The sequence below is a fragment of the Piliocolobus tephrosceles genome, chromosome 17 (genome assembly GCF_002776525.5).
Source record: "Piliocolobus tephrosceles isolate RC106 chromosome 17, ASM277652v3, whole genome shotgun sequence".
In the NCBI taxonomy this organism is placed as follows: domain Eukaryota; kingdom Metazoa; phylum Chordata; class Mammalia; order Primates; family Cercopithecidae; genus Piliocolobus; species Piliocolobus tephrosceles.
The window spans coordinates 13,180,973-13,194,612 of record NC_045450.1 but is presented as its reverse complement, the minus strand read 5'-3'; the positions used below and the strand labels follow the sequence as shown (position 1 = coordinate 13,194,612).

At 44.4% G+C, this 13,640-nt stretch overlaps 1 protein-coding gene across 1 annotated transcript in view; it reads right to left on the bottom strand.

Moving 5' to 3' along the window:
- The window catches only part of SHISA9 (shisa family member 9), a 334,187-nt gene that overhangs the window by 17,315 nt on the left and 303,232 nt on the right, over positions 1 to 13,640 (bottom strand). Inside the window, exon 4 of the mRNA XM_023231132.2 lies at positions 5,767 to 5,814. Within this exon, the coding sequence (XP_023086900.2) occupies positions 5,767 to 5,814 (48 nt within the window). The remainder of the gene's footprint in view (positions 1 to 5,766; positions 5,815 to 13,640) is intronic.

Genomic DNA, 13,640 nt, shown 5'->3' with positions numbered 1-13,640 from the left:
AGCTCATCGAAACCCCACTGCTTGCTGTGTGCTTTTCGAAGGGGATTGAACTCAGGAGTGAGTGGGATTTGATTTTTATTAAAAAACTTCACCTCACATCACCCTCCTGTCTTCCACCTGCTTTGCACCCTGCGGCTCATGACCAAACCAATAACGAAAATCAGGAAATTGCAAAAGCCTGAATTCCATGAAGTAATGTTTTAAAGCTGCCTTTAGCTGGGTGTTCCCTCCCCTGGGATGGTCTATAGGATGCATGCACTCCAATGGAACTGTAACCCTACTACACACTGTCTACTGTCTTGTGCCTTCTGCATGAGCATTTCTCATTGGGCTTAGTCAATTTTCTTAGAAGAAAGAAAGAACTAGTATGTACTGAGTACCTACTATGGGCTAGACACTGGTTTAGCCATTTTATCTATATTGTCTCATTTAAACCCTCTTAAAGAGACATGGCAGGCAATATCATTCTTTCCATGTGACAGATGAAGGAACTAAGGCCCAGAGATGTTTAATATTTTGGTTGCCAAATTCCCCTGTCACTGCCAAAAAGTGGCAGAGCAAGAAACCAAACCCAAGACTATCCACTTCCAATGCTGTTACCATCCAGCTGTGACCCCAGCTCAAATCACCACTAAGAAAACAGTTTTATTTCAGCAAATAGCAAAAATACATTGGGAAGAACGCCGGTATGTAAACTGATGCTGTGTTGCAAACTGCGATTGCATCTAGGGTGGCGGATTAAGAAAAGCTAGGTCTAAACTCTAATGTACATAAGAAGTACCCAGGAGGTGCATTTTTAAAATGAATACAGTGGGACACGACACTCGGATGTTCAAATTCCTTAGGAGCGAGTGGGCCCAGGATCTACATTTGTAACAAGCATCTCCAGTGATTCTGGGTCAAGTCCTCAAGCCCCTCTTTGAGGTCTGGACCCCGGCCCTGTTGTGATGTAGTTTTCTTTTTTGGTCTTAGGAAACCCCAGTTTCCTCATATATAAAAGCAGAAAAGCTAAGTGAAGTGTCCTTCCTTCCTTCTTCCTTTCCTTTCCTTCCCTTTCTGCCTTCCTTCTTTCCTTCCTTCCTTCCTTCCTTCCTTCCTTCCTTCCTTCCTTCCTTCTCTCTCTCTCTCTTTTTTTTTGACAGAGTCTTGCTCTGTCACCCAGCCTGGACTGCAGTGGCATGTTCTTGGCTTACTGCAGCCTCCGCCTCTGAGGTTCAAGCAATTCTCTTGGCTCAGCCTCCTAGGTGGGACTACAGGCTCCCAGGTGGGACTACAGGCACATGCCACTGTACCCAGCTAATTTTTGTATTTTTAGTAGAGATGAGGTTTCTCCATGTTAGCCAGGATGGTCTCAAACTCCTGACCTCAAGTGATCTGCTCACCTCGGCCTCCCAAAGTGCTGGGATTACAGGCATGAGCCACCACACCCGGCCTAGTGAAGTGTATTTCTTTCTGAAAGACTCCATCAGGATGACTAAGAGCTATCTCCAAAGCAGAGATAAATGGAGACTTTGTGAGTACTGGCCTCTTTTACTCTTATTTAGCACCTATTATACACCAAGCCAAGCCCCGTGCAAAACCTACAGAGAGTAGATTCTCTGATTTCCTCTATTGGAGCAATGGTAGAAATGGGAGTGTGGAGCATGTGTGTAGCTTGGAAAAGGGAACCCAGGCCAATTCTAGTGAGAAGCAGAGAGATTACATTGCAGTCTATGCTGGCAGTTTCTCCTAATTTGATTGCCTTGCTGTGGCACTGGACTTAAGTTCAAAGATTGTGTTTGCAAAATAAACAGATTTCCAAAGACATGGCTTCATCTCGATTAAGACAGCCTGCTGGGCTTGAGACGGTGTCTTCCAGGGTGGATTTTAAACAGGTGTGACAAGTGTTGCCAAGGCTGAGTGTGGGAGGATCAATAGCAGTGGCCACTAGGGGGCAACTTGCATGGGAAGCCCTATGTAGTGAAAAATAAATCATACCAACTAGTATGATGTTTACCATTTCCTGTCCTGGCAGACACACTCCAAAGGGAGTGATTTTCAATGCAAGTGGCAGTAAGAAATTTGTCTCTTCAAGGACCTTGTCCTTTCTTCTTGACAGCTACTTCCTTTTCCCATCTCCCCCAGTGACACCCCCTGCTCCCCAGTGACACCTGCACCTCTGCCTACTTCTCTGCCCATGCCCTATGTTCCCAAAGTGGGTTCCCAGCAACATTAATGCCACTGAATGTTAAGATGCTCACTGGTTTTCCTTAAGAGCAAAGCGATCAGATGTCAAAAGTGTTTGGGAAATGGTGGGTTAAAAAGAGTTCACCAGTTTTTATTACCACAAGGCTTTTCACAGCCTTCAATTTGCTCACCTGATAATAACAGTACTACTAATACCAGTCGTAACCTGCATGCATTTATTACTTTCCCTATGCCAGGTATTGTGACACGTGTTTTAAACATCTTATTTCACAACAAGCTAGGAGGGAGGTGACATGATGGTCTCCACTTTGCAGATCAGAAAATAGGGGATCAGAGAGGTTGAAGATAACAAGACTAGCAAATGATGGTGCCTGTATTGGAACCCATGTGTGTCTGAGTCTAAGCCCATCATATCCAACTTGTCTCTTTTTTTTTTTGTGACAGAGTCTCGCTCTGCCACCCAGGCTGGAGTGCGGTGGCATGATATCGGCTCACTGCAACATCCACCTCCCGGGTTCAAGCAATTCTCCTGCCTCAGCCTCCTGAGTAGCTGGGACTACAGGCACGTGCCACCATGCCTGGCTAATTTTGGTATTTTTAGTAGAGACAGGGTTTCACCATGTTGGCCAGGCTGGTCTCACACTTCTGACCTCAGGTGATCTGCCTGCCTCAGCCTCCCAATGTGCTGGGATTACAGGCGTGAGACACCGCGCCTGGCCTGTCTCCCCCTTTTAAGAAAGTGACACAATGTGGAAGGTGGGGGCATACAAACTCCCCAACCTTGCTACCATACCTCATCTAGAGTCAGGGTCTAGAGGTTGAGTAGAGAACACTAGAGGCAGACCAATGACCCCAGAGGAACTTGGTTTTCACTGGGACCTCTTTTCCTCTCCCCGGACAAGGCAGGATAAAGGTGCCTTTAGCAGGACAGGTGAAGTTAGCCTGGTTTGGAGAGAAAACAGCTCCCTGCTTTTAACCTATCCTGAAATACGTTCCAAGTGCATCAGACGACAGAAGGATGATATAAGGACAGAAATGCAGACTGCCTCCAAATGCCATCACAGGGATCATAATGGCTTTGTTTTTCACAGGGAGGGAAAAAAAAGTTAATGCCTCAAATTAGTAGGTCTGTCATGTTCCAAATTGTTTGCGTTTCTAAAAATGGACTTTGACATGTGAATACTTATTATCTAATGCAAAACCCAAAAATGTCTCTCTCAAGGCAACAGCCAGGTAGTCAGGGGATTCTCATTAAACACACTGATGTAAAGCTCTCTTTCCCAATGAGGGAACAGAATGCACTCTCCTCCCTGCAACAACTCAGGATGTTTCTGAGCCTCTGGGGCCCTGGTCAAACTCTCCTCTTCAGAACCTTCAACTTACAAAAAGATATCTGGAGAACAAATCACAGAGTGTTAGTTTCCCCCGAAAGATATCTTGACTGCAGTCATTTTCACAGTATGGTCCCAGACCTGTAGCATCAGCATCACCTTGGGACCTGTTAGCAGTTCCACTCCTCAGACCCCATCCAAGGCTTAGCGAATCAGGTGCTCCTGGGTGAGGCCCAGGAATCTGGGTTTGTAACAACCTTGCGAGTGATGCTGATGCGTGCTCCACCTGGTTACAACGTGAGAGCCATTGGTCTCATGGTCCCTCCTCCTCCTCCTCACTCAGTACGTTTTGCAGACTCTCAATGATCCTTCCACTCCATTTTCTTCTCTCCGTCCTCTACCCACCCCAGTGCAGGTCACCACCCACCTGCAAAGCCTTCCAGTGGGTGTCCGCAACTCTAGTCCACAGTCCCCTAATCCAGTCTCCACTTAGAAGCCAGAATAATCTTTTGAGAGGGCAAAAGAAAAAAAAAAAAAAAAAGGCCATGACTGTTTATATGGTTTGGCTGTCCCCCACTCAAATCTCATCTTGAATTGTGACTCCCACAGTTCCCACGTGTTGTGGGAGGAACCCGGTGGGAGAGGACTGAATCATGGAAGTGGGTCTTTCCTGCGCTGTTCTGGTGATAGTGAATGAGTCTCACAAGTTTGGATGGTTTTAAAAATGGGACTTTCCCTACACAAGCTCTCTCTCTGCTATCCACATAAGATGTGACTTGCTCCTCCTTGCCTTCTGCCTTGATTGTGAGGTTTTCCCAGTCACGTGGAACTGTGAGTCCAATAAACCTTGTTCTTTAGTAAATTGCCCAGTCTTGGGTGTGTCTTTATTAGCAGCATTAAAACGGACTAATACACCAGTTTCTTGCTTATATCCCTGCAATGCCTCCTAATTTTCCCCAGTTCAAGCTCATTAAAGGGTTCTACCAGCCGGGCGTGGTGGCTCATGCCTGTGATCCCAGCCCTTTGGGAGGCCAAAGCAGGTGGGTCATCTGAGGTCGGGATTTTGACCAGCCTGGCCAGCATGGTGAAACCCCATTTCTACTATATATAAATACACACACACACACACACACACACACACACACACACACATATATATATTTATATATCAAAAATTATCTGGGCATGGTAGCATGTGCCTGTAATGCCAGCTACTCAGAAGGCTGAAGCAGGAGAATCACTTGAACTTGGGAGGCGGAGGTTGCAGTGAGCCAAGATCACACCACTGCACTTCAGCCTGGGTGACAGAGTGAGACTCCATCTCATAAATAAATAAATAAACAAATAAACAAATACATATATAGTTCTACCTCCACCTCCTTAGATCAGCTACTTCTCCACCAAGTCCAACAAAGCATAAAGAGAACGGTGTTTCTGGTCTATTCTAAAAAGAGCCGCTTTCATTACACCCCAGTGGAAAATAGCTTAGAATAAGAGTCAGACTGACAGAGGTTCAAACTGCAGCTCTACCACTGAATAGTCATATGACTCTAGACCAGCAAGAGTTATCCTTACTTAGACATCATGTCCTCATTTCTAAATGCGGAATACAATGCCTACACAGCCTTATCATCAGAGAATTAAATGATAAAATGATGTAAAGGGCCAGTCCTCTGGCACATAGTAGGGAGCTAATTAATTAATGATAGCTGCCACCTGGTCTGGTCACCCAGCTGGGAACTTACAGACTCAAGTCGACCAACTTCTTAACCCTCTCTGCTCACCACGCTGTCCCAGGAAAGCTGAAAATAGCATTCTGTTCTCTAAAAGGCTAATCATTCCCAAGACCCTTGGCCAATAACTTCATTAAGTTTATCTCTCCCTCAGAAGCTGTGTTCTTCCCCCGCCCCGCCCCCATTAATTTACCTTGTGTTTTGCCATTTGCCATTGCAGCTTTCTGAGAAAAATTAACACATTTCACCTTACCTGGCATGATTTCTCATAGTGATGTTTTCCATCAGGCAACAAATATTGGGAAGTGAGGGGTAGCACATTGTCCAACAACTGCTAGATGTACACACACACACAAACACCTACACACTGGAACTTAGACGGACTTGCAGATGCCACCCTATGCAGACACACACGTGCACAGGTCACACAGACACCAGGACTCTCTATCCCTTCATTATTTAATGCTAAATTTGACAACACCTGGACGAAAGAGCTAGAAAAAGCTGTACAGTACCTTTTGGTGACTTAAGTGTCGATACTGCCCAGTCACCATCAGAACTTCCTAAAAAAATAACAATCAAGAGATGCCGATGATCTGTTTGCAGGGCACCCATGATCACTATGCCCTCACACCCAGGTGCTGTTGGCTGCCCCTGCTGCAGCCTCTAGGCAAGGGCAGGCCTCAGGGGACCCAGGGAACAGGGAAGGGAGCCACGTGTGAAAACGCAGCTATGTGTGTACCTTTTTCTGCAAGGCCTTGAAGCAACATCATGTTAACACTCAACAGAAGATCAAAAGAAGCCTCCTGAAAAAGGCCTAGATATGTTCAGTTATGTAAGACAGAAAGAGAATTCTTAGGTGGAAAATCTGGCCATAAATTTCAACCTGCTTAGAAAAAAAGGAAATTTTGAGTTCTACGAGCTCATCTTAGCTCAAGACTACACTCTGATGACAAGAGGTAGATTTTGATCGTGTTCCACTGCAATCCCCCTCTCCTGAAAAGGGGCACATTATTAGCCCCAGATTCAAGGTTGAGACAGGCTCTACTGACTGCAACTTTAAATGCTGGGTGACAGGCCCCGTGGGGTTGGGGCTACCTTACCACAGTACCTAATACACAGTCTGTGTTTGGAAAATATGACTGAATGAAGGAATGCATTCAATTTTATCCACAGAGTCACCCTTTCTAAGGTAGGGAAATTCTTCTAAACAGTAACGAGATCAAGCTTGTTATCTGAGAATCCCATAATGAGTAATACATTGCTTTACAGAACTGGTGTGTGCTGGAGTTTTCATTATAAATCAGTTTATCCGAATTGAATTCCATTTCAGATGTCCCGAATGAGCCCTGGGGGATCTAACATTATTAACAGAATTCCATAATGACTCCTTTCATAAAATAAAGGATACTGAGAATTGGCCAACGCTATACCCCACCCCACCCCCCCCCCTCCCCCCCCACCCCTGCAACCTCACATCTTCTTTGATAGTTCTTCTCTGTAAGATTGGGTTTTCCTTAAAGTGGGGCAAACCTACCCACGAGATCTCTCCTCACTGGCTGGAGACGTGGCCAATCAGCGTGTGGTCCTAGCTCTTTCCTTTCTTAGGCATCTACCTGGAAAGACCAAGTCCTCAACAGTTTGGCACCATTTCCAGAGATATATCAGGCTGAGTGAAGGCGCAGGGAACAGTCTGTCATCTGAATGATTACAAAGCACAGATCTAGCCCCATTTAAACATTTCTGGCTGGCCTCCCCAGGCGCGCCAAAGGATGCTCAAATCGCCACATCCCCCCAGTGGATCCGAAATGTACACCCCTCATCACTCACAAGAGGGACAACCAGAGCAACAGAAGAGTGAGGAAGTTAAAACTGAGTCGAGCCTGCCCAGGATGACTCGGTTCTCTTCTCCCCCATAGTCAGGGTCATCTGGAAATAGTGGTGCGACCCCAGTTCTTCCTGTGTGGGTGGCCACAGGCTGACTGAGCCACTAAGTCGCTGACTCCAGGGAAGCCATCTCAACCCCTAATCAAATCCATCACTATTTGCCTTGAAGGCAGGAACCATTCTTCTGTCACCTCTGTCCCCATTACCTCAGATAGGGCTTAACTCTTACAATAATGAATTTTCATTTATAAGTTCATTGACAATAGGACATTTAATAAGATGATGTATAGGCTACGGAACATGTAGTTAAGGCTCCACTGTGCACTTGGTCGCACTCATGGATATTAGAAAAATACTTCAAGGATGAAAAATGCTCATTGAGAGGAAGTAGACCTAAGTTATTAAAAGGAAGGAGATATGAGGGAACTTTCAGTGTGATGAAAACATTTCTCATTTTTATTGGGATGTGGTTACCCAAGTGTATGCTTTTGTGTTTTAACAATCACACTATTGTAAGATTATGAACTGTGTATTTCACTGTATGTAAAATATACCGCCAATACCGCATACCTCAAATACACTAGACTTCAATTATACTCAGCATCACAGGGAAACTTGTACCTTCTTTTTTTTTTTTTTTTTTTTTTTTTTTTGAGACAGAGTCTTGCTCTGTCGTCCAGTGCAGTGCAGTGGCGCAATCTTGGCTCACTGGAACCTCCATCCCCACCACCACCCAGGTTCAAATGATTCTCCTGCCTCAGCCTCCCGAGTAGCTGAGATTACAGGCGAGCACCACCACACCTGGCTAATTTTTGTATTTTTAGTAGAGATGGGGTTTCACCACGTTGGTCAGGCTGGTCTCGAACTCCTGATTTCAAGCGATCTGCCCACTTCGGCCTCCCAAAGTGCTGGGATTATAGGCGTGAGCCACTGTGCCCAGCCAAACTTTTACTTTCAAACAAAGAAAAATGATGAGCACCTTGGTAAGCTCTCCTTCCCCCAGAAGAGCAGGGGATAGGCTTTCCCAACTTTTCTTTTGCCTGGTTACATACTTTAGATGCCAGAAATTTCTCTGCAGAAGACAGCATAGTTTCATGGAAAGAACATAGGATTCCAAGTCAAGCACTCTTGAATATGAGTCTTGGCTGTGCCATTTACTAAAAGTATGGATTATGGGGAAATAACTATGCTAAGTTTGTTTCCCCTTCTGCAAAATGGGGGGACTCACGCCCCCCTTAGAGGCGTGCTGTTCATGAGTTCAGTGATGTTAGCCCCCTTTCTGACCTAACTTCAAAAGAAATTAAACTAGTAGAGTCCAATCCATGGCCAAGTGCCTCATGTATGGCTCTTAGGGTTTTCACTCAGGATTCCAAGAGTAAAGAGGGAATTCCTGCCATATTGAAGTATATTGTTGCTGTTGTTCGAAAAAGCACTATTGGAAAACGCATTGTGATTCTGGCCAAATAGTCAATCATCTGTCAAATAGCAACACAGACAATTTTTTAAAATAAAATTAAATTTTTGAATTAGAAATGAAGGCACACAGCATTTTGTCAAAGATGCTGGTACATCCTGTCTCTTTCTTATACTCAGTGGCCAAGGCTGCATCAAGCCACCTTAAGGGCACAGAATCAGGAATCGTTGGTCACCTAGGAGTTCAATAATCAGAAACCTAGAGGAAAAACTGGACAAGGGGCTAATGAAAGATAAATGTCAATGTGCAGGCAACTTTCTGTTTGCAAAGCCCATCAGGAATTACATAAAAGGGTGAAAGGGTGATCTTTTCCAGTTCTGGGAGTACCAATCATCCCTCTCTGAACCACCAACTGAGCTTTAGGGATTTTTTTCTTTTTTTGAGGCGGAGTCTCGCTCTGTTTCCAAGGCTGGAGTGCAGTGGCGCGATCTCTGCTCACTGCAAGCTCTGCCTCCCGGGTTCACACCATTCTCCTGCCTCAGTCTCCTGAGTAGCTGGGACTACGGGCGCCCACCACTACGCCTGGCTAATTTTTAGTAGAGATGGGGTTTCACCGTGTTAGCCAGGATGGTCTCCATCTCCTGACCCCGTGATCCATCCGCCTCGGCCTCCCAAAGAGCTGGGATTACAGGTGTGAGCCAGCGCACCCGGCCTAGGGATATTTTCATAAAGACATCTGTCTTGCAAACTTTGGCCTATGAAGAACCACAAGGTAGGCTCCCATATTGTAACCATGTGGGCACCTCAGGCCAGGGAACTTGTATGCTTAACTGGATTTTCAGGTTACATTTTTGGTTCTGTCTATAACAAGACACACTCTCAACCTCGACGTTGGTGGGAAATGTTTAAATCCACATTACAATTTTGCTTTAGTAAGGAGAGTCAATTGAGTGAAACAGAATATTTCTCTGATGGATTGTATTGAAACATAATAGTCCTCTGATGGATAGCATTACAGTATCTACATGCCTGGCCATTGACCTTTATTGTCTACCCTGAAGATGGGGAACTTGAAGAGGTCTGGACTGATTCTTTGAGGGTCCTTAGGACAGTTTAGAAAAACCATTTGTTTGTTTGCTTGCTTGCCTGCTTATCAGATCTCAGACATGAGTTAACTTTCATTTATGTCTTTCCCATCAGACCAGAGTAAAAAATATGGAACCAACCCTTCCTCCCTCAAAATGAAATGTGGGCAATTGCATGTTAATCCAGGTACCAGTGTATCTCAGAGATTAGGGCAAAATCCTGACCGCAGATAACTCTGGTCTGGGTCTTTAATATGCTGCAGGATTTGCTGAGGACTGACATGCATCAGGCTAAGAACTTTACCCGCACTATGTCATCAAATTTTCGAAGCCATTATCTGTGTATTATTATTATCTCCATTTCACAGAAGGGGAAACTGAGACCTGAGGAAGTTAAATAATTTCCGCAATTACTTGATAAATGTCCAAGCTGGGTCTTAAACTCAGCCCTGACCAATTCCAGAGGCTATGCTATATTCCGCTATCCTGCTGATTCTCTCAGGTCCCTCTCAGGCTAGATGAGGTGCTTCTCTCAGGGCATTATTCACTAGTTTTACAAATAGGTGCTGGGAGTCCTTACTAAGCACCCCACATGACATTAGGCACTGGGGATACATTGACGAATGGGATAGACTTCATTCATGCCTCAGTGGGACCTGCAGTCAAGGGAAACCAGACTTAATGTTTGGAGAATGAATGAATGAACTGAAGGAATAACTCAAAGTCATCATCCCTTCTGGTACAAAGTCCTATATGGTTTAGCCCCTGACACTTCCCTAGTGTGTGCTAATATTTTACCAAGAGCTGGGCAGTGAACCCCTTGGGAAAAGAAACCATTCTGCAATTACATGCCATGTATGAGTAGGTGGTGCATATCCAAATCTCTCAATAGGAGAATCGCTTGAACCCAGGAGGCGGAGATTGTGGTGGGCCGAGATTGCGCCATGGCACTCTAGCCTGGGCGACAGGAGCAAAACTCCATCTCAAAAAAACAAAAGAAAAAAAGGAAAAAAAAAAAGAAAAAGAAAAGAGGTCCCTTTAAACATGAATGAAGGTGATCCCAACAAGCAAACAAAAATAAAATATAACAAAATAGAAAGGAAGGCAGGTTTGGGGAGAATTTGTCTCAGGAAAAACCAACATTACCATCCTTTATTCAAACCTTTTTTTCCCTGAGTTGGCAGGAAATGAATGGGACCTATTTAAGGCATTCTAACAACTAGAATGAGTAGAATTATTTAATTTTCTAATTTTAAAATTAAAATGGAGCTTGGACATCTTATAGTTCAGTTTTCTTATTTTTCATATGAAGAAGCTGAAATCCAAGAGCTTCACTGACCTGCTCAAAGTCATGTAGCTAAGTACGGTTGGAGTCTGAGTTAGACAGAGCCTCTGATCATCTTCCCAGTGCTCTGGATATTAAAGCTTCCCAGAGAAATTTATTTTCCAGAAGTATTTTTGAGCTTACCCGTTAACCCTAAAGATTGTCTAACCTCTCCTTATTCTCTGGATTGAAATATTTAGAAAATGAATCTAGTTATGGGAGGTTGCAGAACTTTCAACGGCAAACCATTTTTTAAACAACTCCTCTCCTGGATGGTAATGAGTTCATTAATAAAATGCATTTCATCATTCACACTATGATCACATTATGCTTTAACAAAGAACCCTTGAAAGAACATTTATTATGGGATCTGCATTTTATTTGTGCAGGCAGATGCTGGATTCCTGGCTAACACATTGAGTCAAGCAATCCTTCAGTCTGCTCTGCATTGGCCCTTCAGATTCACGAGACGGTCTGTGTCTCAGAGAAAGCCCTGAGAACTCTCACAATGGTCAGAAAAACAGGACGAAGAACAGGAGGGGGTATATCAACCACATCTAGACTAGGGAAGATGCCCCACATGGGATGCTTCAGAGTTTTCTAGGAGGTATAAGGGTGCTTCCTTACAACCAAGCTATTCTTTTTTTTTTTTTATTCTTGTCAAAGACAAGCTCATTCATTCATTCAACAAACAGTTCAGGAGTTCCTGATTTATGAACAGAGGGTTACTCAAAGAGTGTGAAATGATTTTCACACTGAAAATCTAATCCTAAATGCACTGCAGACATTTGCTATGTAGAGGAGCTCCACATAAATCTTGGAGAATATCAGGGAATTTCTGTTGGAATACCCCTCTGCTATTTTCCCAGACAGCGACTGGGTGTCAGACTGGAGTGCAGTGGCACCATCTCGGCTCACTGCGACCTCCGCCTCCCAGGTTCAAGCGATTCTCATGCCTCAGCCTCCAGGCTGGGATTACAGGTGCCCACCACCACGCCTGGCTAATTTTTGTATTTTTAGTAGAGATGGGGTTTTGCCATATTGGCCAGGCTGGTCTTCAACTCCCGGCCTGGTTGATTTTGTAAATGCCTAAAGAAGAATACAATAAAATGGCATATGTTAGATGATAAATAACATCTATCTAACATCTACCTGAGCCTCCCAGGAGGCTCAGAAAGGGAAGTGAGCCACCAAATAGCATACGAAGGCTTCCACAGTTCCATTGGCGAAGATGCCGTGACTCTTGCTCTCCGAGGTAACAGCCCTCATCCCTTCCCAGTAATACTGAGTACATTCAAATGTGGTTGGGATGCATATGCTGTGCCAACAGGGAATATGGAATAGAAGGAATCTGTTGTCATGGGACATAATGAGGCGTGAGCTGGGCATAGAAATTCAGTGTGAAACATGGGTGACCAGTATGTAGGGTCTTATAAGACTTCAGATTTAGAAAAGCCTGTGTCAAGTTTGAACATCCTGTGTCCTTGGTATTATAAATTTGGCTCAGTCACTATTTGAATGATTCCATCTGGAAATCCTAAGAGATCAGGGAACATGAATTCCCAAAGATAGACTTCTGGTACAAACACTCGCTAAGCACCTAGTAAGTGCCTGGCCCTATGCTAGGCACCAAAATGCTTGTTTTGCGAATCTGATGTGTGTTGATTATGGTCACCACAGGCATCTTAGACACATGGTTGTGTCAGTGCTTTGGGTTCTGGTGTTAGTTTATAACAGGATTAGCATATTTCATACTGAAATCAATCAGCAAGTATCTCCCATCCCATCTCCATCGAGGGGCTTGGCAGTGGGGGGAGAAAAAAGGATGAACAGTTGATAATAAAAGAAAGTACATGGTATGTAGGGTATTCTGCCTGCCCAGAGTTTTCCAGGAGCCAAAACTATGTGGAAATAGATGAATAAATAAAGTTTATGAATAACTAAAGAGTAGAAGGGCCTCCACTAATAATCGGGATTCCACTCAAAGTGAATTGTTCTAATGCTTTGGAGCTTCTGACACTCAATTCTGCTGGGAAGGTGAGGACTCCATGTTGGAAAAGGAGAATGTTTAAGGAATCCTTCCTGGCCAAATGTGATGGTTCACGCCTGTAATCTCAGCACTTTAGGAGGCCGAGGCAGGCGGATCATTTGAGGTCAGGAGTTTGAGACCAGCTGAGCAACATGAAGAAACCCATCTCTACTAAAAATACAAAAAAAGAAAAAAAAAATTAGGCCTGGTGGTGCAAGCCTGTAATCTCAGCTACCTGGGAGGCTGAGGCAGGAGAATCGCTTGAACTCCGGAGGCAGAGTTTGCAGTGAGCCAAGATCATGCCATTGCACTCCAGCCAGAGTGATAGAGTGAGACTCTGTCTCAAAAAAGAAAAAAGAAGGCCTTCCTATGATATCTGAGCATGCTCTAAGATGGAAATCAGAAAAGGATTCATCCATGGGGCTACTAGAAACAGGACCAGGGAGCTCTGGAGAAGGGAGGTGACAAATATATATTGAATGAATGTCCTTTACCAGGCTACAATATAAGTCATCACAGGCATCCTTAGGCCCATTTTACAGATTACAAGACTGACACCTTAAAAACAGGTTAAGTGTTGCCCAAGGCTACACAGATAGTAAGTAGTAGGGCTAGGATTTGAACTCACATCTGTTTGGCTCCTTCTAGCT